The sequence below is a fragment of the Eriocheir sinensis genome, chromosome 2 (genome assembly GCF_024679095.1).
Source record: "Eriocheir sinensis breed Jianghai 21 chromosome 2, ASM2467909v1, whole genome shotgun sequence".
Lineage (NCBI taxonomy): Eukaryota > Metazoa > Arthropoda > Malacostraca > Decapoda > Varunidae > Eriocheir > Eriocheir sinensis.
In genome coordinates this window covers 6,045,354-6,070,624 of record NC_066510.1, presented here as the reverse complement: position 1 = coordinate 6,070,624, position 25,271 = coordinate 6,045,354, and the positions used below count along the sequence as shown (strand labels likewise).

At 41.7% G+C, this 25,271-nt stretch overlaps 1 protein-coding gene across 10 annotated transcripts in view; it reads right to left on the bottom strand.

Moving 5' to 3' along the window:
• Positions 1-11,850: 11,850 nt before the first annotated feature.
• LOC126998827 (uncharacterized) overlaps positions 11,851-25,271 on the bottom strand; it is a 141,442-nt gene continuing 128,021 nt past the window's right edge. For all 10 annotated transcript variants that reach the window (XM_050860963.1, XM_050861014.1, XM_050860987.1 and 7 more), the window contains 2 exons: positions 20,242-20,373; positions 11,851-14,270 (listed from right to left, as the gene is read on the bottom strand). In XM_050860963.1, the coding sequence (XP_050716920.1) occupies positions 14,110-14,270; positions 20,242-20,373 (293 nt within the window). In that variant the 3' untranslated portion in view covers positions 11,851-14,109. The remainder of the gene's footprint in view (positions 14,271-20,241; positions 20,374-25,271) is intronic.

The following is a 25,271-nucleotide window of genomic DNA, read 5'->3' as shown; positions in this document are numbered from 1 at the left end:
GAACCATCTGTTGTAGCCGCCAAAACCCTCTAGGACAATTGTTCACTATGTGGCAGATGTACAAAAGGGGTCTTATTTTTTAGTAATAAATTGACGGGAATGATTTTTTTATAGATATGCGCTCCTTTAAATGAACAATGAATAGATATAAATGAACAAATGAGCTTTACTGATCCTAACACGTATATGTTTCTTAGCATAAGCATATTCGTAATTTATATTCCTAAGAATTCGTCGGATGTGACACCCCCAAAATAATATGGAAAAAAAAAGCACCCGAGCGAAACTACCTTCCCTGTCCACAGCTAGACAAAGCCTGAAGGTACTGGGGCGGGTGGCTTGGTATCCTTTGTCCTACGAGGCTATCCTAGCATTTCCATAGCGTCGGCTCTGACGCACCCGACGAATGTCCCCTCGGGTTAAAAAAAACTTCTCATGAAAGAATAAAAATGTAATAGGCTACTTCCATTGTATAACAGATTAGTCAGACATATATAAAACATTGTTGGTGTGTAGTTTCCCATTAACTGATGAAAAATGATACTATAATTTCCTTCCTTTCGGAGTGTTCACGTCTTCATGAATGAGTTGACCACATTAAGAAAAGGCTGAATGGTTTCCTGGTGTTTGGGCTCCATTGAACACTACTTTCTAATAGAATCTTGGAGAACCGCTGTAGTCCCTTGATACTGTTAATCTAGTCCCTAACGTATTTGGCCAGTTACTGGAAAAAAGTGTTTGGTGAAATTTGATTTCAGAGGAAAGTATATTTTTGTTGTTGTTCTTGACAATATAAACTATTCTTGCCTGTTTATATATCTTGTTTTATGAGAAAAAAGCAATGCCTAGGTTCGTTTTCTCGCAACCCCTTTTGGAGATCAGGCAATCGGGTATTTTTTATTAGCGTCCGCCGTAGGCTTTTTGGGTTGGGCCTGGTGGTCAGCCAAAGCTCATCATTGGCACCATCCATTCTTGGCTCATGCTGCCCCCCCCCCCGGAGCTCATTCTTGATTTCCCTTGGACAGCTTCTTTAGTCCGGGTAGATGGGTGGTCTTCAGGGCAACATGAGGGTAGTCTTCGGCCACTCGCCGGTGACTGAAAAATCCCAAGTGGTAGCGGCGGATTCGAACCCGCATCATCCATGACGCGGCGAACGTGGGACCGGCACGATAATCACTCAGCCACCACCTCCCGTGATGAATGGATTTTATAGTTTTGATGTTCGTTTTACACTTCATTGTCTTAGCATGCTCTAGGATGTGAGTATGTGAATGTTCAACCCCAGTAATTTATTATTTTTATACTAAAAAGTGTATACTTTGCTTCCTAATGTATTTAATGTGTGTAATGATTTTTTATTTATTTATATATTCATATATGTGTTTATCCATTTATTTATCTATTTATTTTTACTTTTTGCATATGGCTTCAGTAGGCTTTCATGGTGGGGCCTGGTGGTCGGCCCCAGGTTGTCAAGGCGCAGGCAAGTTTTTTTAAAGTGGCTCCATCTTGTTCGGATCATGCTGCCCCACAGAGCTCATCGTTGATCCTCTTTTAGAGAGAATCTAGAGTACGGACAGATAGGTGATCTTCAGTACAGTATGTGGGTACTCTTAGGCCACTATATTATAGGCGATGACTGAAAAATTGCCAGTTTGTTTGTAGTGGCGGGCAGGTCACGAACCTTTAGCGTGTACATTGCCACAACCTTCCTGCTTCGTACCATTGCCTTTCTGCAGCGTATCTTGCAACAGCTCCTGCCAATACATGTAACCTCTGTGTCATAAATCATATTTTCCTTTACTGCTCCCAGCCACATAACCACGATCTTTACCTTTCTTTTAATACATAAAAACAATAGTGAAAATGAAGGGTAGTTACTTACACCTAAAGATTAGCTGATCCTAGAAATCTAAGTCGGTCTTAACCAACAAATAATGTCGACTGATAATGCATTCATATTTTCTCCTTTCTCTTTTGATTCTTGAAAACCAGTATATGCAATAATTACACTATCACACATTTACTTCGAGCATGTCAAAGTGCTAGTTACCGATTAGTTTGAATATTTTTTTTTTATTTGCAGAGAGCAGACAGAATAACACAGTTCACTAGCTACGCACTTGTTCTGTCCACACTATCGGATACCTGAACTCCATAGAGCTCGCTAATTCCTCAGAGTCATTTGATTATGAGAGAACATATAAAAAGAAAGGATTTATTTACTTTGAGGTTTCAGAAAAATAAGCAATTCAAACTGCAACTTTAAGTACATATTCTTTTTTACTATTCAGTAAGCTTCTATAGAGTTCAGGTATCAAAAATAAATATTGATTTTATTTTCATAAAAAAAGAAATTCTTAATGTGTGAACAGAACAAATGCCTGAACTAGTGAACTGTACTATTTTGTATGTTCTTTGCAACTAAAAAAATATTCCACTTAGTTAATGATTAGCACTTCGACATGCTCCAAGTAAATGTGCTGTATTGTTCAAGCTGCTCGTTAGTCACCATAACATTCAGTGGTACCTGAGAATTCATATATTCTCTTTTGAATTATGAAAGATTTTTTTAAATATAACATTTTCTTGCATGTGTGTTTTCAAGGATCAACTAAAATATACCATCATTCCATCCTCACTGTGTCTTCTTCACATATGAAAGCAGTATATATGAATTGTTACAAGTGGTTGTCCATAATTTTCTATTGTTTATATTGGTAACAGTACTTGTACTTTATTATTGTCCATTTTCAATATGTCTCGGTAGTGATACAACGTACTACTGTATAAAGGTACTGGCATAGGTGGGCATCATTACACAAAAAAAGTATGTGGCTTCGTTACTCATGTTATTTTGTTTATTTACCGCTGTTTCTATAAATGTCAACACCTTCATAAAGTATGATAGTGTTGGAATTCAGAAACAGTAGAAGATAGTGGTGTGTGAAAATAGTAACAAGTAATAAAGATGCCCATCTATGTAGTACATTGTATCACTATTGAGAAGTAATGAAAATGGGTAAACATGAAGTACAAGCAGTGCAACCAGTACGTACAGTATCTAGAATATATTATGGATAATTAAAATTGTAGTGAGGCTGAGGTTCCAAAATATAGATTTGGTATAAGTAATTGTGCCAATACCCATGCAGCCAACACTGAACACTGGATTGATGTTGGATAACCAAATTTTACCTAAGTTTGGAATTACTTATTATATTAATTGAGGATAAGTGATAGAGCCAATATCAGCCACCACAGGATTGGATTGGAATGATTTAAATTAGACGCCGCAACAGCCAGGGTCATATGGCGCCGAGCCATAACAAGGCATTGGATATATTATGGATGGTGAACATTGGTCCATCACAAATTTAATATAGGACCCATAATATCGTGGTGTGCAAACGGACATGGGATTTACATTGGACCAATTTTGAAGGTATTTTCAATAGTATTGTACCAATGTCTGATATACAGGAAAATCAGTATTGGGCCAGTAGAATTCCAATAGGGTACTAGGGTACTTCACGTGAAATCGCTGGAGGTCCTGGTTTTGGCTCTCGAAACGATGCATGGGGAGGCGAAGCTTCCGAACTGAATGTCTCCTGGGCCAAAACCAAGGTTCAATCGTTTGGATGATATGCTGGATGACACAGCTCGGTCTGTTCATGCATGTGGTGAGGATGTCGAGGTCACCAAAAGCTTCACATACCTTGATAGTGTAGTGCATAACAATGGTGGGTCTCCACAACTAAGAAGTCACTCGACGGATTGGCTTGGCCATGGTGTTATAAACTCGCTCAATATAAGTATATGGCGTTGTCGTTTTTATGCAGGGGGAAAAATATTCTAAGTCGCTTGTGCCTTGGAGAGTCTTGTCAATCTCTCTGCTACCAAGTGTCTTCGCAGGATCATAGGGTATCGCTAGAATGACTTCGTGTCGAACCAGCGATTGCTCCGTGAAACTAAATCGTGGCCTTTTACCAGCTTATTCGTGAACACCAACTCCTGCTATATGAGTACATGGCACGTCTTCCAAACGTCGAACCTGTTCACACGCTTGTTTCTGTACAAGACAACCACGAATGGAGAAGAAGGGGACGCCCACGTAACTCATGGCTCGAGCGAGTCGACCGATCCTGCCGGGAGGAACTTGAGATGGATAGGGCAGCTACGTGGGTGTCGATATCCTCGCCACGTGCATAAACATAAACATGTTCATGTTCATACATCACAACTAAGTAAATAAAACTAATACATACATACCTACTCAGGTGTTTCTCGCCACTGCACAGCTAGGGACGCAAATAAGCAGACGAGCGAACCGACCAACAAAACCTCCCAAGTCAGGCCTCCCAGTATAGCACACACGTGGGGAAGGGCGGGGGTAAGGAGGTATAAGGGAAAGGTCGACGGGGAAGAGGAAGGAAAGGGGGGGGGGGAGATGGGAGAGGGAGAGTATAAACAAATTATCCCCCACCTGTACCTTCACCACTAACCCACTTCCTCTTCTTACTATACCCTTGATAAAAAAAATAAAAAAAACTCAGCTGCACGTGTGTTAGGGAGAGGAGGAGGAGGAGGAGGAGGAGGAGGAAGGGGAGAAAGATGAAATGGACGAGAACAGATGGAAGGAGCAGGAAGAGTTGAAGTTGGAATCATAAAGTGGAAAGAAAAGATGTGGGCTAATAGAGGACTTGAGGAGGAGGAAGAGAACGAACAAAGGGAGCGCGGAAGGATAAGGAGAAAGTGGAAATGAGTGAAAGCAAGTCGAAAGAAATCTTCTGATATAAATAATGAAAAGGTGGAGAGCAGAAAAAAGAAATATGAGAAACCGTGAGAAGATAGGATGAGGTAGATAAATATGGATCGATATTCAAGAAGAGAGAAGAAACACATTAAAGGGAATGAGTTGTGGGGAATGAAAGACATGGGAGTAAAAACTTTTGGGTGAGGAAGGAGCTGAGGCGAGAAGGAGGACGTATATGGGTGAAAGATATGAGGTAATAAAACGGCGGTGGCTTACTTAGGTGCCAACGAGAACCCTGCTGATGTTGGCACGGGCAAGGCAATTAATTTCCTTCTATAAGTGAACGGGGCAAGAGCAACGTGCTAAAAGAAGTAAAGGTGATATATTTAGTCTCTCTCTCTCTCTCTCTCTCTCTCTCTCTCTCTCTCTCTCTCTCTCTCTCTCTCTGTATGTCAGGCAAAGCGTAGATATGAAGAAACTATTGCGGCCAACTGTAAAAATAATCCGAAATCCTTCTTCAGTTACATAAACAACAGAAAGGCGATCAGATGTGGAATTGGACCCTTAAGGTCATGCCCTTTGGCCTGTGCAACGCGCCGGCCACGTTCGAGCGGCTGATGGTGATGGAGAGGGTGCTGGAGGGACTTCACTGGAAGACGGCACTCATCTACCTCGACGACGTGATTGTCTTTGGCCAGACCTTCGAGCAGGAGATGGAAAGGCTATCAGAGGTTTTCGCCCGGTTCAGAGCTGCACACCTTAAGCTCAGCCCGAAGAAATGCTGTCTGTTCCAAAAGGAGGTCCAATATTTGGGACACATCGTGAGCGAGGCTGGAGTACGCACTGATCGTGAGAAGGTGGCTGCGGTAAGGGACTGGCCGACACCCACCAACGTGAAGGAGCTGCGGAGCTTCCTCGGGTTGTGCTCATACTACCGCAGGTTTGTGAAAGGCTTCGCTACGATTGCTGCACCACTGCACCTCCTGACGAAGAAGGGGCGCAAGTTTGAGTGGACAGCGGAAACTCAGGTTGCCTTTGAGAAACTCGAGGAGGCCCTTATCAGCTCGTCCGTACTCACCTACCCAGACCCCTCTAAGCCTTTTATACTGGATTGTGATGCCAGTGATGAGGGGATTGGTGGAGTGCTGTCCCAGGCATGTGCCGACATGGAACGAGTTGTGGCCTACCTCAGCAAGAAGCTCACCCCAGCCGAGAAAAACTATTGCGTGACCCGGAAAGAACTCCTGGCAGTAGTCAAGAGCCTTGACTTTTTCCATGCTTACCTGTACGATGCAACTTTCACCATCCGCACGGATCACGCTGCATTGCGTTGGTTGAAGTCACTGAAAAACCCTGAGGGCCAGCTTGCTCGCTGGATAGGTAAACTAAAGCAGCATCACTACACTATATTGTGCACCGATCTGGGCTAACACGCGGTAACGCGGACAGCTTGAGCCGGCGCCCCTGCCTACCTGAGTGTCAACATTGCCTCCAGAGGGAAAGCGTCCAGAATATGTGCCGCCGCACTACAGTGGAACAGACAGCGGAGGTGCCATGGGAAGACTTGGGAAAACTGCAGCGGGAGGACCGAGATCTGAGACCAATTATGGAGTGGCTGAGTCAGTCGTCAACGCGACCTGGGTAGGAAGTAATCTCGAGAGAAAGCCCTACCACCAAGAATTACTGGACTCAGTGGGACACTCTTCGGATGGACGACGGGGTGTTGCAGTGACGCTGGGTCTCTCATGATGGTCTTGACCACTACTGGTCCACGGTGCTACCTGTGAAGTCCCGGGAAGGCGTCTTGAAAGAAATGCACGACAGCATCACCAGCGGACACCTTGGGGTAAAGAAGACACTGAGTCGCCTGCGCCAAAGGTTCTACTGGGTTGGCATGAGGAAGGACGTGGAAGAATGGTGTCACGCATGTGAGGTGTGCTGTACAAAGAAGGGCCCCAAGAAGCGTCACCGTGCCCCATTGCAACTATACCAGGTTGGAGCCCCCATGGAACGGGTGGCAGTGGATATAGCAGGACCCTTGCCTCTGACGACGAACGGAAATAGGTACATCTGCGTCACAATGGATTACTTCACCAAGTGGCCGGAAGCCTACGCCATCCCTGACCAGGAAGCCACTACCATCGCCAAGGTTTTGGTGGAGGAGTTCTTCTGTCGCTTCGGTGTGCCTAACGAGCTCCATTCCGACCAGGGAAGGAATTTTGAGTCAACAGTCCTTGCTGAGTGCTGCAAGCTTCTCGGTATCAAGAAGACCCGGACCACCCCTCTGCACCCATAGTCAGATGGAATGGTGGAGAGGTTTAATTGGACGTTGGGCCAGGAGTTGGCCAAGCAGTGCAACAATGATCAGTCTTCATGGGATCAGAAGCTGCCTGCGCTTCTCATGGCCGACAGGTCTGCCGCCCACGAGACTACGGGGTATTCACCGGCAAAGCTGATGTTTGGACGTGAGCTGCGATTGCCGGTGGACCTATTGACTGGAAGGCCTCCTGGGGAAAGCCTTCCAAGGGACGCCTCCAGTTTTGGCCGCCAACTAGAGGAACGGCTGAAAGAGGTGCACCATCAAGTCCGAGGTGCCTTGAAATTCTCCGGGGAGGCCATGAAGCGCGGTTACAATATGAGGGCAAGCCACGTTGACTTCAAGGAAGGAGACCAAGTCTGGCTTTACAACCCGCAGAGGAAGAAAGGACAGTCTCCGAAGTTACAGAGCCCCTGGGAAGGCCCTTATACTGTGCTAGAACGCCTCTCCGACGTGACTTACCGAATCCGGAGAACGGAAAGGACCAAGCCGAAAGTTGTCCACGTCAACCGCCTATGGAGATACCACGGTCCGGGAAACTACACCTGGAACAACTACAGACACCCAGCAGCCGACGAAAACGCAAGGGACGTCCAGGACCGAGAGGAGGTCGACGACGACATAGGCCTTCTGGACCTTTCAGCCGAGGGAGATAACCTCCCGGCTTCGGCAGATGTTCCAGGGACACCCCAAGAAGCGGACGACGACGAGGCGCACCAGGAGACAGACGCGCAGGAGGCACCGAACAGAAGACAGAGACAACGCAGGCGTCCACAGCGATACGACGATTATTATGTTTTTGATTAATTTTCTTATGTTTGTATATAGTTAAGTGTGTGATCGGGACGATCACAATTAAGAGGGGGGGGGATAGTGTTGTGCTGGAAGCTTCCCCCGGCGTCCATGGGTCTCTAGAAGGCTCCGGGAGGAGCGAGCAGGGGGGCGGGGAGCAATGGGAGCCGTCCGCGCCCCGCGGGGCTAGCGGCCAGGCGCCAGGCGGGAAGTGTTGCCAACTCGCACATATTTTTGCTACATGTTCTTGTATGATCTAAAATATACTGTAACGTTCTAGACTGTACTATTCTGGATATATATAGGAGAAGAGGGCGAGAGGGGACAGTCCCAGTCACAGTAAGCTAGTGGTAAGTGAAGAGTCAGAGTGAAGTGTACTACTAAGGAAGAATATTAATCTACAGAAGCTGTGCAAAGTGTTTACATATCTCCCTCCCACGGAGTCTCCTGACGGCGACACGGAACCCAAGTAACACGTCCGGCATAACAATATTTAACAGCAACCTAAAAAAAAATCGGGCATGAAGAATTATAAATAAATCCAATAAATAAATCCGAGCAATCTGGTACCGGTTGCGAGCAATCTGGTACTGGTACCGTACCGTTTAGCTGGTACCGTTAGTACCGGTACTGGTACCGGTACCTGCCCACCCCTATTGTATAGTCCAATGTTTGTGTGGATTCATGACCACCTTCTTGGTGTCTTGAACCCCCATGACTACCTTGCTTCCATGATCATCCCAGTGAACACATATCAGTGGTAGGAAACATTTTTCTGTAATAATTATGTATCATTGAACCCTGATTAGGGTAACTTAATTTATTGTTATTTAGCAACGGTTAGGTGTTTAAGCTACGGCCAGTGTACCATATCTACTATATAGTTGTAATAGTCTGAAGAGATGAGTGAGCCCTTTAAGGTGAATAGGAGTGATGAGTGATAATTATTAATTAGGATTGTTACTTAACTTCAGTAAGCTTGCTATTACCAACAGAATGATGAATTGTAAATAATATTGTTACTTAACTTCAATAAGCTCGCTACCATTACCAACAGAATAATGAGTTGTCATAATATTGTTACTTAACTTCCATAAGCTCGCTACCATTATATACCAACATAATGTGAATAAACCTCATAATTTAACCTTTATGTGGTGTCACCCTAACAACTATGAAGCTCACTTGATAGAAAAATATTAAAGCAGAGGATCGAAGCTGAAGGCAACACATATGCACTCCACATTCAATTTTTTTTCTGTGTATTGAAGCTGTAGTTAGCAAGATTAATAGAATTTTTTAAGGCCATGATTAGGGGCATTGATATTTACATGTGTTGTTTATTTTCATAAATTTATTCCTCACACCATAGCTTTAGATGGGTCAACTGTTACATGCACTTGACTTCTACACATGTATGTATGGTAGTGTACTGAGAAGAGTGCTGCATGTTGACCCTTTGTTTGCTAGTGTACATATTAGCATTACTATATAGTATTACTGACTTAACTCTATCCTTTTGAGTTGACTATGCAGAGCAGTGCTTGTTTATTAATATTATTAAGAGTAAATTAAACAAATAAATCCGCCACACAGGTTATCAGTGCTATGATTCACTCATGAAAAAAACAACCATGCAGCCACAAAACTGCACTTGAATAATAAAAAATCTGCCACATACTGAAATAATATATCCTACATGAAAACAACTGCGGAGTAATTTCTGAAACAACATTCATAGGAATTACATACTGTTAAAAAAAATACAGCAAAAAATGAATACAGAAATTCTGTCACATGGTAATTATTATTTTAGAGTAATTATTTGTTTTTTTTTTTACTGTTGTTTCCTTAAAGTTTTCACCATAAATGGAAGAAGTGATTCATCATACAAAAGATTTACATATACAGAAACCATACATCTACAGTCCACTACTCTCATATCCTCTACTTCAAAATACACTCTGGATGTTCATTCTGCTTTACAATGTATGGCCGAGAAATGAGGTATTGTAACCTCTATCATGATGTTTAACTGGGGACATGTCTGGAAACTTATTAGGTGGGGTTCATCAGGAGGCGAGAGCACAAGACTTAAGCAATTAGGGATCACCAACTCATTACGTTAAAATCTATCATGGACCAGGTAGTAACATTCCTGTTTAATGTTGGGAGTTGCTGGATCTGGCTGGAAAGTAAAGACCAAAACCCACCATGGTCACTGCAAGCATGTGGCCATCACTGACCACCCTAAACCTCCATTTGTGCAACCCCTAATCATGGAGGACAACCATGTAAAATTTATAAAAAAAAAAAAATATATATATATATATATATATATATTTCTATATATATCTATATATATATATATATATATATATATATATATATATATATATATATATATATATTACAATTACAATTATTATTATTATTATTACTATTATTATTATTATTATTATTATTATGGAGATTACCGTTTGAATTAGAATGATCTGAGAAGCACCACTTTTTCATCGTAGCTGGTAGTAGTTGCTTAATTTGGGGGATATTCAGTTATTTATAATTCCTTCCCTCGTCAGTCGATTTGAAACACCAAAGATTAAAATCAAAGAGCAGTCAGGCTGTGATGATGTTCTTACAACAGATGACATGCTGAATGAGGTTAACCACCTGGATGCAAATTTCCTACAAGAAGACAAGCTATAGGAGTGGAGCAACAAGTGGCTGCTACAATTCAGTGAAGAAAAATATGAAGTCATGCACCTTGGGAGGGGAAATCCAGCATACCAATACCACATGGGAAACACTACTCCACTATCCACCACAGAGGCAGAGAAAGACCTGGGACTATATGTTATCAGGCTACCAGTGAAAGCCAATTCCGTGCTAATCACAGCGGACAGGTTAAAAAGTGTAGGAGAGGAAGATTGTGTAGTATAGTTCCTTTTACTTTGTATGCAGGTCCCTCCCTCTCATAGATGGATGTGGCCAGCATTCCATGGCTGTAGATATTATTGAACTTCTTCAGAAGGTGATGACAGGGCTTCTTTATGTGGTGATAATGCCTAAAGTTCAAGTAGCAAGAATCATTGATATACTAGATTTTGACATGTCTCCCACATCATGGGAGTTGTAAATAAAAGGGGAGCCGGTTATTGTTACTAATTAGCATTAAACAATGTGTAACTACATATGACTGTCACATACATACAGATCAAGATCATTTGACAGTAATGATACTACTACTACTACTACTACTACTACTACTACTACTACTACTACTACTACTACTACTACTACTACTACTACTACTAGTTATAATAATAATAATAATAATAATAATAATAATAATAATAATAATAATAATAATAATAATAATAATGATTAGCAGAAATCATTTTGACTCCCAACAGTGACTAATGAATAATGGTGCAAATAATCAACATCACTATTCTCAGGTACACACACTAATGCTATCACTCAATAATAATAATAATAATAATAATAATAATAATAATAATAATAATAATAATAATAATAATAATAATAATAATAATAAAGAGAAGAATGAGATCAAAAGTGCACACAGTTTCAGTGAACCATGCATGTCCTTAGATTACCACACTCATGACATCTTTAATCTCCTTACGTCAAACTTGTAAACTTTCCAACACAAGCACAATACAGTACAGTGTCTTAATGGAGCTCAAGTAACATGCTTGCTAGAATTTCATGTCAGACTGAAATGTTTTTGAAAACTCAGGACACTTAAAAAATACTAACACTTACATATCTTATACCAAGAAGTATGTTTGCCTCTACACTTAGATCTACTTTTTAATGTCTCCATGACTATAACCAACAAAGGCTACAAATTTTATGACAGAAGACCTCTGGTTCCTTCTGGTTCAGGATTTGGGTTTTAACTGTTGTTACTAAACAATGATACTGCTACAGAAAGTCATTGAACAATGTCATGAAATTTTCAGGGACAGACTGATGATGGTCTCTCACAATGATAAAGCCTCAGGAGCAGTTGATGGAGTAACAAGGGCAATGCTTGCTAGGGTCTTGGAGCCTTAGCAGCTTGGCTCCTTTTGCCCCTCCAGCATCAGTGCATTCTGAGGGGCCCTCCCAGACCTTACTTTTTTTTTTTAATGAAGAGAGACATCCTGAGATCAACTGGAGACCCAGGGGGGATTTTCAAAAAGTCCTTTATCTCTCTTTAGCTATGCCACTGTGAAGTAAGTCATCATTGTTTCTCCAGTACATTTATAAAGACTGCTATCAGGCCAACTCATAGTCATGAAAGTAAGTCATCAGTTCCTGCACACATTTTTTTTTTTTTTTTTCAGACAAAACCTCAAGAGTCACTGATGTCATCAGTGTTTCTGCATTGATCACTGATCAGCACTTCCACCAGAAAACACCTTGAGAAGGAGTGTTGCAGTAAGTCATTTGCTCTGTGTTTCTGTAATGCAGTGGTTAGTTTTTTTCTTAAATATCATGCAGGAATAGTTACAGAAGTATTTCTTCATTATTTCTGCAGCACTGATAGTTTTTTTGCCAAGACATCTTAAAAAATCATTTTGATGTTTCTACCACATTGTTCAAAAGTTTCTTTTATTCCCAAGGCAACACCTCAAGAAAAAAAGTTTAACTGCAAAAATGTCACACAATGTTCTTGTTTTTTCCCAAGATAACTCTCAGGAACAGTCATGGAAATAAGTCATCTTTATTTCACCATAACTTCCACAACACTGATCAAGTTTCCTTTCCTAAACAACACTTATAGGAGTCGGAGAACTAAGTCAGCAGTGCTTTCATAATAAGCTCTTTCTTCACATAAGCACTTCAGGTATTGGTGTTGCAGTAACAAGGTTTCTTTATAAGTAAAAAAGTTATCACTTTAACACTTTCAGAACCAGTTTGTGAAACAATCAATCACTACCAACACCTTATTCATTTGTTTTCTTTTCTCTTTCACTCAGGGATCAAGCTCACAAAGTAGTGATTACAATGTCCTGATTCACAACACATGTCATAGCCTTGATAGCCAAAGCACTGCAGTTTTCATGGTTTCATCCAGTTTCACCCAATCACTGTTTCAGTGGTCACACCAAGTATATATTATTACTCCAAGTCTTTATGCTAAGTATTTACTTACAGTACTAGATTTTTTATCGAGGAAAATTGTGCATAGACACAGAGGTGCCCTTCTTTTTTTGAAAGTCTGCTGCTACCCAATTGGTTGCATATAAAATGTCCGAATAACATCTTGTACTTGAAATGATTGCCAGGTAATGTGAATCAAAACTTGTTTACTAACTCAAGTTTCTCCCTCTGACATATATCACGTCAATTAAGAATGGTAACAAGTTATGAGACTATGAAGTAATGTGCAGATAAGTCTTGATTTGTTAACATTAGTCACCCGGCTGTGTCAGCCACACAGCCCTAGTTTTGGACACACGTGTGTAACTTTTCATGTATTCTAATGCAGGTTGGAAAACAGTATCCATGACTATCATCATATTCATTAGTGTCATAAATACAGATGGGAAAAAATATTACTATTGTATAGTTTTATCTGATATACTGTGATCTACTGAATAGGTTTACAGAATAGCCTTTTTGCGACAGAGCATGCAATCCATCCACATAATTTCCCCATCACTCACATTCTTATATGAATAATTTTAGTAGATTCTGAATTTCAAAAAAAGTTGATAATTACATGTTTCCTTGAGTTTAGTGTTATTAGTCTCAATCTGTTTTAAAGTAAGTGAAAAATATATATGAAGCAGCATGGATCCAAAAACATGCTTATGTTACTGACATGGGCAGTTGATATTAGCATGCCAAGACTTACCTGCACATTACTTCATAATCTCTGAGCTCGTTACATTCTTAATTAACACAACATATATCAAAGGAAAGAACTTGAGTTAGTAAATAAGCACTGATTCACATTACCTGGTAAATAATTTAAATGCTATTTTGTTATTCAGACATCACATATTCAACCAATCATCTTGCAACAAACTTACTGAGGAAAGAGGCACCTGTATGGGCAAGTGCATTTTCACCTTGAAAGAAATCAAGTACAGATGATCTTGACACTGCCAGGAGTTCCCTAGCACACAAAATAGTTTGTAGTTTTGTTGTTGGTAGTGTTTGTAGTTTAGAAAAGTTTCATGCCTGTTATTTTCTGAATGATCAGCTTTTGGAAAATAATCTGTTAGTGAGTAAAGTCTGCAATTTTCTTAACAACATTGAGGTCGTTCATGACAAGCTTGATGAGTGCCCTGGCTTGGAGGGTGGCGGGGTCACGCTCCTCAGGGTCCTCCTCAGCCTCATCCTCCCCGGCATCTGCTGTCAGGCCCATCTCAGCCTCCAGCACTGACATTAAGAGGGAAGAAAGTAATTTTAGTTTCATTATTATATAAGTTTTCAAAGTATACTGCCTGATACATTTGCAAATAAATTATAAATTACATGATAAACTATTAATTACATAAATTACAATTATAATTACAAAAAAAACATTTAGGAGTGAAAAATTCTCAGCTAATCATTATTGTCATCATTATCATCTACTCCATTTTTGGTGGATTAGGATGGGCAGCAAAATGACCAGTTAAAATAGAGACATTATGAGAAGGAAACAATAGGAAAGTTTGAGGAGTAAAGAACACCAAGTGAACTAGAGTCCACTGATGCCCTCACCTGTATTATGCCCATGATTCATTGTCACTGACACTGAATCATGGCTCACAGCTAGTCAGGACACAATATAATTTGTGTGCAGTCTTGAATTCAATCACTTATCCACTCATTTTATCTTCAAAGCTACCTCATTTCCAGCCTGCCAATCAATCAATCAGAGTCCCCGCCTGGGGGGGACCACAAATTCCCCCAGGGAGGACTCTCCTTCTGACTGCCGACTTGAGAGGTGTCTTGATAACTCCTTGAACCTTTTTCTTATCAATTTCTGCAACATTCGCGGTCTTCATTCTAATGTTCATTCTGTGGAACACCATCTCTCCTCCTCTAAACCTCACCTTCTCTTCCTCACCGAAACACAGGTTTCTGAGGCTACTGACAGCAATCTCTACTCTGTTCCCTTCTACTATCTCTATCCTAAATTTCAATCCAAAGCTGGATGTTGCGCCTACGTGCGCAACGACATCACTTGCTCTCGTGCCCACGACCTTGACTCTTTAGAATTTTCCACCATCTGGCTAAGACTTCATTGTCATTCTATTACTAAACACATCTGTGCTGTTTATCTCTTACCTAACTCTACTAACTATGTAAAATTCTTTGACTACTTGAACTCTAAAGTGGAGCACATCTTGACCCACTCTCCCTTCGCAGAAATCTCCATCCTAAGAGATTTCAATGTTCACCACCAGCTTTGGCTTTCATCCTCTTTCACTGACCAGCCTGGTGAGCAAGCCTACAACTTTGCTCTCCTCAATGACCTAGAGCAGTTGGTCCAGCACCCTACACGTCACGTATTCCCAACCGTCTTGGAGACCGACCCAACATACTAGACCTCTTCCTTACCTCTAACCCTTCTACTTACTCTGTCAAGTTGTTCTCTCCATTGGCCTCCTCCGATCACAACCTTATTTCTGTATCCTGTCCTATCGCTCCTGTACATCCTCTGGACCCACCGAAAAGGCGATGCTTCTGGCATTTTGCTTCAGCTCGGTGGGACGACCTGAGGATGTACTTTTCCGATTTCCTGTGGAATTATTATTTCTTCCAGGAGCAAGACCCCTCTGTGTGTGCCCAGCGCATCACAGAGGTGATTGTCTCTGGAATGGAGGCATACATTCCACGTACTTTCTCTACTCCTCATGCTAAAAAGCCTTGGTTTAATCATGCTTGATCTCATCCTGTCAAAGATAGAGAGGCAGCTCACAAAAGGTACCAGAGCCTTCGAACTCCCGCTAACCATCATCTTTACATTTCTGCCTGGAATCGTGCCAAATCTATTATCCGACTTACCTAAAACTACTTCATTAAAATAAAATGCCAAAACCTTGCTTTTTCTATTCTTCCCGTGACTTCTGGCATCTTGCCAAAAACATCTCCTCCTACTTCACTTCATCTTTCCCTCCTCTCCTTAGTCCTGACGGCAACACCGCCGTCTCATCTATCTCTAAGGCTGAACTCTTCTCTCAAACTTTCTCTAAAAACTTCGCTCTGGACGATTCTGGGCATATTCCTCCTACTCATCCCCCCTCTGACTCCTTTATGCCTGTTATTAAGATTCATAAGAATGATGTTTTCTATGCCCTCTCTGGCCTCAACTCTCAAAAGGCTTATGGACCTGATGGAGTGCCTCCTATTGTACTTAAAAACTGTGCTTCCGTGCTGACACCCTGCCTGGTCAAACTCTTTCGCCTCTGCCTGTCAACATCTACCTTTCCTTCCTGCTGGAAGTATGCCTTCATACGGCCTGTGCCTAAGAAGAGTGACTGTTCCAATCCCTCAAACTACCGACCTATAGCTTTACTTTCTTGTCTATCTAAAGCTTTTGAATCAATCCTTAAACGGAAGATTCAAAAGCACCTTTCCACTTCTGACCTTCTATCTGATCGCCAGTATGGGTTCCGCAAGGGCCGTTCTACTGGTGATCTCCTTGCCTTCCTAACTGACTCTTGGTCATCCTCTCTTAGCTGTTTCAGTGAAACCTTTGCTATTGCGCTGGACATATCAAAAGCCTTTGATAGGGTCTGGCACAAATCTTTGCTTTCCAAACTACCCTCCTACGGTTTCTATCCTTCTCTCTGTACCTTTATCTCCAGTTTCCTTTCTGACCGATCTATTTTTGCTGTGGTAGACGGTCACTGTGGTGTCCCACAGGGTTCTGTCCTATCTCCCACTCTCTTTCTGATGTTCATTGATGATCTTCTTTCCAAACGAACTGTCCTATCCATTCTTACGCCGATGACTCTACTCTGCATTACTCAACTTCTTTTAATAGAAGACCCACCCAACAGGAACTAAACGATTCCAGGCTGGTGGCAACAGAACGCTTAGCCTCAGACCTTACTATTATTTCCAATTGGGGCAAGAAGAACCTGGTGTCCTTCAATGCCTCAAAAACACAGTTTCTCCACCTATCCTATCTTCCAAACAACTATCCCCTATTCTTTGACAACACGCAGCTATCACCTTCTTCAACACTAAACATCCTCGGTCTATCCTTAACTCAAAATCTCAACTGGAAACTTCATATCTCTTTTCTTACAAAATCAGCTTCCTCGAGGCTGGGCATTCTGTACCGTCTCCGCCAGTTCTCCCCCGCACAGTTGCTATCCATTTACAGGGGCCTTGTCCGCCCTCGTATGGAGTATGCATCTCATGTGTGGGGGGGCTCCATTCACACAGCTCTCTTGGACAGAGTGGAGTCTAAGGCTCTTCATCTCATCAGCTCTCCTCCTCATACTGAAAGTCTTCTACCTCTTAAAGTCCACCGCCATGTTGCCCTCAGCATCGATATTTTCATGCTGACTGCTCTTCTGAACTTGCTAACTAAAATGCCTCCCCTCCTCTCATGGCCCCACTGCACATGACTTTCTACTCATGCTCATCCCTATACAATTGAAACCCCTTATGCAAGAGTTAACCAGCATCTTCATTCTTTCATCCCGTACACTGGTAAACTCTGGAACAGCCTTCCTTCATCTCTATTTCCTCCTGCCTTTGACTTAAATTCTTTCAAGAGGAGTGTATCAAGACACCTCTCCTCCCAAAATTGACCTCTCTTTTGGCTGCTCATAACTTTGGTCTCTGTAGGAACAGCAATTAGCGGGCTTTTTTTTTTTTTTTTTTTTTTTTTTTTTTTATTGTTGCCCATTTTTCTTTTTCTTTAGCTGTAAAAAAAAAAAAAAAAAAAAAAAAAAGCTCTTTGGCTGAGCTTTCATTTACAGTGCTCGTCACTGACATTGTCACTGGGACCTTTCAAAGTGCATGCTCTTCCGGCAGAGTACAGGTGCCTTAAATCAAATCATCATTCATCAGGCAGCTCAACCTGGGCATCAGGTAACATGTTGATACTTAACCCTTCACTCGTGACGCCAGGCATGCCCCGACGGTGTCACCGTATGGAAAGGGTTTTAGTCCTCTTCTAAACCTCTTCATCCTCTTCCATTTCCTCTTAATCCTCTTCTAAACCTCTTAAGAGAAAATGGAAGAGGATTAAGAGGAATTTATAGGAGGATTGAGAGGTTTAGCAGAGGATTAATCCTCTTTCATTTCCTATTGACCCTTTCCATACTGTGACGACGTCTGCGTCATGGATGGAAAGGGTTAAAAAAAATTGACAGTTGCCCATCTGTAGCTATCAAAAGGGTGCGACTAGTTGCTGTCCTCCCTCTCACCCTCCCGGCTTAGCTTGTACTACATTGTTGTTCTGCTCTCATACAGGATAATGGCTCACTACAATATCTTCTTGAGGAGTGATCCTACAGTTATTGCATTCCTTCACAAAGCTGGACACTCCACAAGGGCTATCTCGAAGCAGATGGGTGTCAGTACCCATCAAATTCAAAGATACCTAAAGCTTTTGGTTGAAACTGGCAACAACCAAATATTTTCCTATACAGTGGAACCTCTGTTCATGAACTTAATTCATTCCTGAGGGCTGTTCGTTACCCAAAATGTTCGTAAACTGAAGCTATATTCCCCACAGGAATCAAAGTAAAATGGATTAATCCATTCCTGGACACCAGAGGATTGCATACTTAAACTTTTACAGCAGTACTCTGTGCACAAGTTCATAACACAAAACCAAAGGAAATCTAACACAGAAAAAAGAGGAATTCAATACTAAACAGATAAAATATATATGAAGACTTAGTTTAATTTTACCGTACCTGTACTGAGGAGAGTTCACGGCGCAATAGGCGGTGTTACACTGGCCGTTTTCCTCAAACCATTGGGACTATGGGCAACTGCCGTACGCCCAACCCTTGGTTCCATCCGTAAGGATGGAAAATGATTGTGGGCACGAGCAACCGTGAACCTGTATGTAAATAGACAACGGCAGTGGCTGAGGAGTGAGGAGCAGTGGAAGATGGCCTGCAAGTGGACTGGCAGAGCTGCTTTGTTTACTATTTAATGGACAAGATAAGACCTCGGGCTGTGGGACCACAGTTGGAAATACCTTTATTTTTCTCCTTTCTATGAAACTTGTAGGACTCCCGGTCTTCAAAGTACAGTTCTCTGACGAGGTTTGAGAAAACACTCCTGCCTCCCATCTTTGAAGCCATGGCCGTGCCCACAACCACTTCTTCCTTCCATTTAACTGCAGCAACAAGTCCATAACTTTGGTACAGGCAGCACAATCCGCAACAGCCCTACGTTTATTAGCAGATGGCACCATGTCGATGCAGCGTGACTGCTTTCTTTACGTTTCAGATACGGGCAACCGACCTTGGCTGTGTGTGACGCACACCCAGAAAAGTTGGAGTTGCCTGTTGCCCCTACTGCAAATGGGGTTGGAGGAATATCTTTGAAAAGTGGAAGGTGGTGAGGAAGGGAAAGTGAAGAGATGTTGTTGTTTGGAAGGGGAGTCCTCTTCCATATTGTGCATTTAGTGAAAGATACACAGCAACTGACGGTCTCCCGCCGATACTCCCGGTTTGTTGCCCCACAATGTTGCCAGTTTGCGTGTTCATATCTCGAGACACCGCTCATCACCCGAGACGTTTTTGTTTGGAAAATTTGTTCGTGAACCGATTTGTTCTTGATGAGAGGCATTCGTGACCCGAGGTTCCACTGTATATATTTACGTATAATATTTTCCTTGGAAACATTATAAATAGCCATTGTCTTTTCTAATGATGTAAAAAGGTAGAAAATGGGAAGAAAGAGCAGGTTGTTTTGAAAGCACAGCTGAATGCAGCTGCCTTAAGACTGGCTGATATTTCCAAACACACGCCTGTGACTAGCTGTCAAGTCCAATGATGTCATTGATGGTGCTTGCCCAATCAGTTGCCTTCCTGTCATAGCCACCTACTGACAATTTTCCTAAGCCTTTTTTTTTTTTTCTTAAGAGTTTTTGGCAAGGTTGCCCAGACAAAAGATTGTTAGAGATAACAAGGTTTGTTAGCAACCTTCTTTGAATCTTAACCCTGGATGTTCCAGGCACCCACACACACAGCCCCCCAGAGGTCAATCCCAGGCCCTGGCTCAACGAGCTTGTGTCTAATCTGCACCACTCTGGCGGTCCCCAAGAAAAGGGGGTGGGTGTGGTTCATGGGGCAGTGGTGCTCTCCTACCCTACTACCTGGGGAAGGTAAACTGTGGTAATCAGGATGTTGCACTTGTAAACACCACAGGCCACTCTTACCTTCAAGCTGTTGCTCAATCTGGTCAAAGCGTTGCGTGATGCTGGTCTGCATCACCTGCACATGCTCCAGTAGATTCAGTTTGCAATTCACTGGTTCTATCCTCTCAGCCTCAGGAATGATGGGTGCTTGAACTGAAAAAGGAAAATGTGTATGAAAGCTACGTTTCAAAATAGAAGGTTTTGTCACTAAGTTTCCTTTACTGTACAATGGTTTGATTTATGATATTTCACTCTTATGATCGCCATATTTTAAGTAGCTCTGCTCACTTTACAACCCATCTGGCACACCAAAGACAAGCTTGTATAAAACGGCATTGTCAAATCATATTCAAACAAACAACGGCCTTTTATATACCTATAATTTATCTCATTTCAGGTACATAAAAAGACATCTGCCTCTGTAAATGGAAGTAAAAGGTATTTTATTTATTTACTGCATGTAAATCAAATAGGAAGTATACAAATAGCCTAGTGTCACATTTAACAATATTTCATGATATTTCATATATTTACGTATGTGATTTACATGCAAAAAATAATTAAAATACCTATTATTTTCACTTACAGAGCCAGCAGTCTTTTTATGTACCCAAAATGAGATGGCTAGGTATTTAAAAGGCCATTGTTCTTTTGAGTATGATCTGACTATGCTGTTTGATATAAGCTTGTCTTTCATGTGCTTGTATAGTACATTATCAATGCAAATCAGTATGTTTGGGATTTATATAAGAAAGTGTGCATTTTTTTGTATACATATACTTTAAAATATATTATTGAAAAATAGCTTGAATACTATTTATCACAACAGTTGAGTTTCACCCAAACTTGAACAAGCAGTGCTCATGTGCCACATCTATGCTCAGGAGTGGACAAATGGGATGAAACTGACTACAGTGGGGCACAGTGTCTTGCAATAATAAGTGACTGAAAAACTGTCATGAGTGAGTTCTGAAACCACTAGTTTGGGGGCAAACTTTAAAAAGTAAAAAACAAAGAGTGGTATTTCGGAGATGTTGACTTTTTTTCTTTCTATTTCACTTGCATTTATCAATTAAGCCAACATTTATATACAGGCAGTCCATGAGTTACAATGTATGTGACTTGCAACCACCAGCACTTTCGACAAGGCCAATAGTAATAGTAATACAGGGGGTCCCTGACTTACGACGGAGTTCTGTTCCTGCGACATGTCATAACCCGATTTTGCATGTACGTACGTCGAAACGCATCCTTTATTAGAAGCAACAGTCAGCCCCAACCCTCACACTGAAAATTCTCATTGAAGCATTGCCACCAGAAGAGTCTGCCTTACACTTGGGAGACATAACAAAGGATTTTTTAATAATTTATGGGGGTTGCGTCGTAACCTTGAAACATCATATGTCGAGGATGTTGCAACCCGATGACCCCCTGTACAGTAAAACCCACACTATCTAGCCCCCAGGTACCTAAAAACTCATGTATCTGGCAAAAATCTGGCAGGCCAAAAATAAGAAAATCCAAAAATCTGACCGGTGTAAGATTTGAAATACCTGCGCTGTGTGTCAGTTCTAATTAATTCTCAGCCACCACACCAGCAGCACCACACCCCTGCCCTCAAGAAACTTAAATCCTTGGCTATCTGACAGAATCCCTCTTTCAACATGCTCCACCCCCTTCAGAGCACCAACAGGCAGCGTAATAGTATACGTAATATGTAATAATATAGGCATTTTGAATAATATAGGGGTCCTTGTAACCTCCTATAATCTTCTCATTTTATACTTCAGGTGTGGCTTGCGGAGTTAGTGGATCATCAAAGTCACACAGTACCCATAGATCGACGATAAAGAGCACTTGCTCATGTCGGGAGGGTACCTGCTGGCAATTACGAGTCCAACACATGATCAGGCCGTGGTGAATTACACACACACACACACACACACACACACACACACACACACACACACACACACACACACACACATGTGATTTAAACGAGAAGAGATCAGAAGAAGAAAAGGGGGAATTTTTTTTGGAGAGTAATGGATATGAAAGTAAGGAAGCGGTTCATGGTGACGAGAGGAAGGAGAGAAAGAACCCAACAGAAAAGGAGGAAGGGTGGAGAGTGACTTACATGAATATATATGGAATAGTTTCATCGTGGATAGAGTTTAATGACCATTTGAGAGACACCTGATATTGTGGGGCTAACCAAAACTTAAGTTGTGTGAACCAATTGAGGTGGTGGGGATTGGAGAAGGTGCATACAACATATGGAGGAGAGACAGAACGTTAAAAAAGGGAGGAGGGGTGATGTTGATGGTAAAAAAAAAAGGCATCAGGGTGGAGGAAGTGATTGAGGGTGAAGGCTTGGCAGAAGTGTTGAAAGTGAAAATTGTGGGTGCTGAAGGAAGAAGGAACAAGAACAAGCGCATGGGAGTTGCGAGAATACGAACAAATGTTACAAGACACAGTGAGTTGCCTGGATGGAATGTTGAGGGAGTGTGAGAGAATTATTATAATGGGTGATTTCAACTGCAAGGAGGTGGAATGGGAGGATTGGCAGACACAGGGAGCAGACGAATTGTGGGGAGGAAGACTCCTGCAACTGGCAATGGAACATGTACTGCCTCAGTGGATCAAGGAACATACCAGATTCAGGAAGGAAGGCGAGGCATCAAGACTAGACCTGGTATTTAGTAAGGAGCCGGAGATAATAGAAAATCTTAAAGTAGATTGTCCAATAGCAAAGAGTGACCATGCGGTTGTGGAATTTGAAGAATCAGAAAAGAGAACGATTGATCGAAAAGAGGATCACAAAATTGGGAGAAGCAACTACTGTAAGGCAGATTTTGTTAGCATGAGAACTTTTTTTGAAAATGCAAATTGTAGTGGGCTGTACAAAGCCAAGAGTACACAGGACAAGTGGGAGGAGTTTTTAAAGCTATACAAGGAAGCCGAAAATAGATATGTCCCAAAGGTAACCAGAAAGAATGTTGATAAAAAAAAAAAGAGTGGTTTAACAAGAGATGAAAGGTAGCTAGAAAGAGAAAGGAGGAAGCTTGGAAGGGATGGAGGAGATGAAGAAGAATCAACCGGTGGAACAATTTCAAACTAGCAAGGAATGAATATACAAAGGTTAGAAGAGAAGAAAAAAGGAAGTATAAAAAATATATAATTGACTAGTGCAAAGACCAACCCAAACTATTCTACAGACATGTGAACGGCAAAATAAAGAATAGAGAAACAATTGATAAACTGAAAATGGATGGAACTATATATGAGGACCCAGCAGAGATGGCAGAGGTGATGAACAACAGCTTCCATAGAGTTTTCACAAGAGAAGAAAAATCTGTACAACCCCAAGGCCAGGAAAGAGGATGGATTATACAGGAGATACTGTTAACGGTGCAGGAGGTCAAGGAAAGTTTGAACAAAATGGATGTGAGAAAGGCGATGGGGCCAGATGAAGTAACAGGGTAGATTTTGAAGGAGTGTAATAAACAACTTGCAGAGAAACTGCACTCCATAATGAGTGCCTCCCACAAGTACCACAAGATTGGAAGACAGCAAATATAGTACTGATTTTTAAGGGAGGCAAGAGAGAGGACCCATTGAATTACAGACCAGTATCACTCACTAGTGTGGTTGCGAAGATATGTGAGAGACTGGTTAAAAACAGGTGGTCGGATTTCTCAGAAAGTAAAAAAATTATCTCGGATTGTCACCAACTTGTTGTGTTACTACTCAAGGGTGATAGACTTAATACAGAAGAGAATAGGCTGAGCAGATGGAGTGTACCTGGATTTGAAAAAGGCATTCGACAAAGTACCGCACAGAAGACTAATTTGGAAAATTAAAAATAGGGGTGGAGTGGGTGATGGACTGATCAAGTGGCGGAGGACTTCCTAACTAACACGGAAATGAGAACGATAATCAGGGACAGGGTTTCCAACTGGTGCCTTGTGATGAGGAGTCCCACAAGGTTCGGTGTTGGCACCAATAATGTTTGCTGTTTATATAAATGATATGGTGGACGGAGTGTCCAGCTATGTGAGTTTGTTTGCAGATGATGCAAAGCTATTGAGACGTGTGAATATAGAGCGGGAGCCAGCAGGGGTCAACCTAGCTGGAAAGGTAACAAATTAAAACCCACATAGACAAACAACTTACATTCTGACAACATTTGGCAATGTTAACTGTTTGGTCTGTAAAAATGGTCATAGTTATCTAACTGCCATAAAAAGATGTCATTTGCACCATATTTCTAAACTATGACCATTTCTACAGACCAAACGGTTAACATTAGCCAAATGTTGTCAGAATGTAAGTTGTTTGTCTTGTCCATTGGAGTCATTTGCAACAATCCTGCCATCTCTACCGTGATGTTCAGATCAGGACCAAAGTCAGGGTCTTAATAAATGCTATGGGGCTACAAATTTGACATGACCTCATGACCTTGTCCACCACTGCAGGCCCGGCAGACTTTAGTTTTCATGCATGGGCAGACACAAGGACCACTGCTATGTGGGTTTGAATTTGTTACCTTTCCAGCTAGGCTGACCTCCCCTGGCTCCCGGTCTAATAATATGAAAGACTGTGAGGCATTGCAAGGGGACCTGGATAAAATATGGGAGTGAAGTGGTACATGCAGATGGAGTTCAACCTTGGGAAATGTAAAAAAATGGAGTTTGGTAGGAGTGGCAGAAGATGCAAATATGATTACAAGATGGAAAGTGAGACAATATGCAGAGGAGTGGAGGAAAAAGATTTGGGAGTGACTGTTTCAGAGAACATGTCACCAGACAAACACATCAACAAGATAACGGGACAAACTCTAAATTTGCTGAGGAACATAAGGATGGCATTTGTGTACTTGGATGAGGAGATGATGAGGAAAATAATAGTAACAATGATAAGGCCAAGGTTGCAGTATGCAGCAGTGATCTGGTCTCCTCACAAAAAGAACATAAAGAAGCTGGAAAGAGTGCAGAGAGTGGCAACTAAGATGGTACCGGAACTTAGAGACTGGATTTATGAGAAGAGAC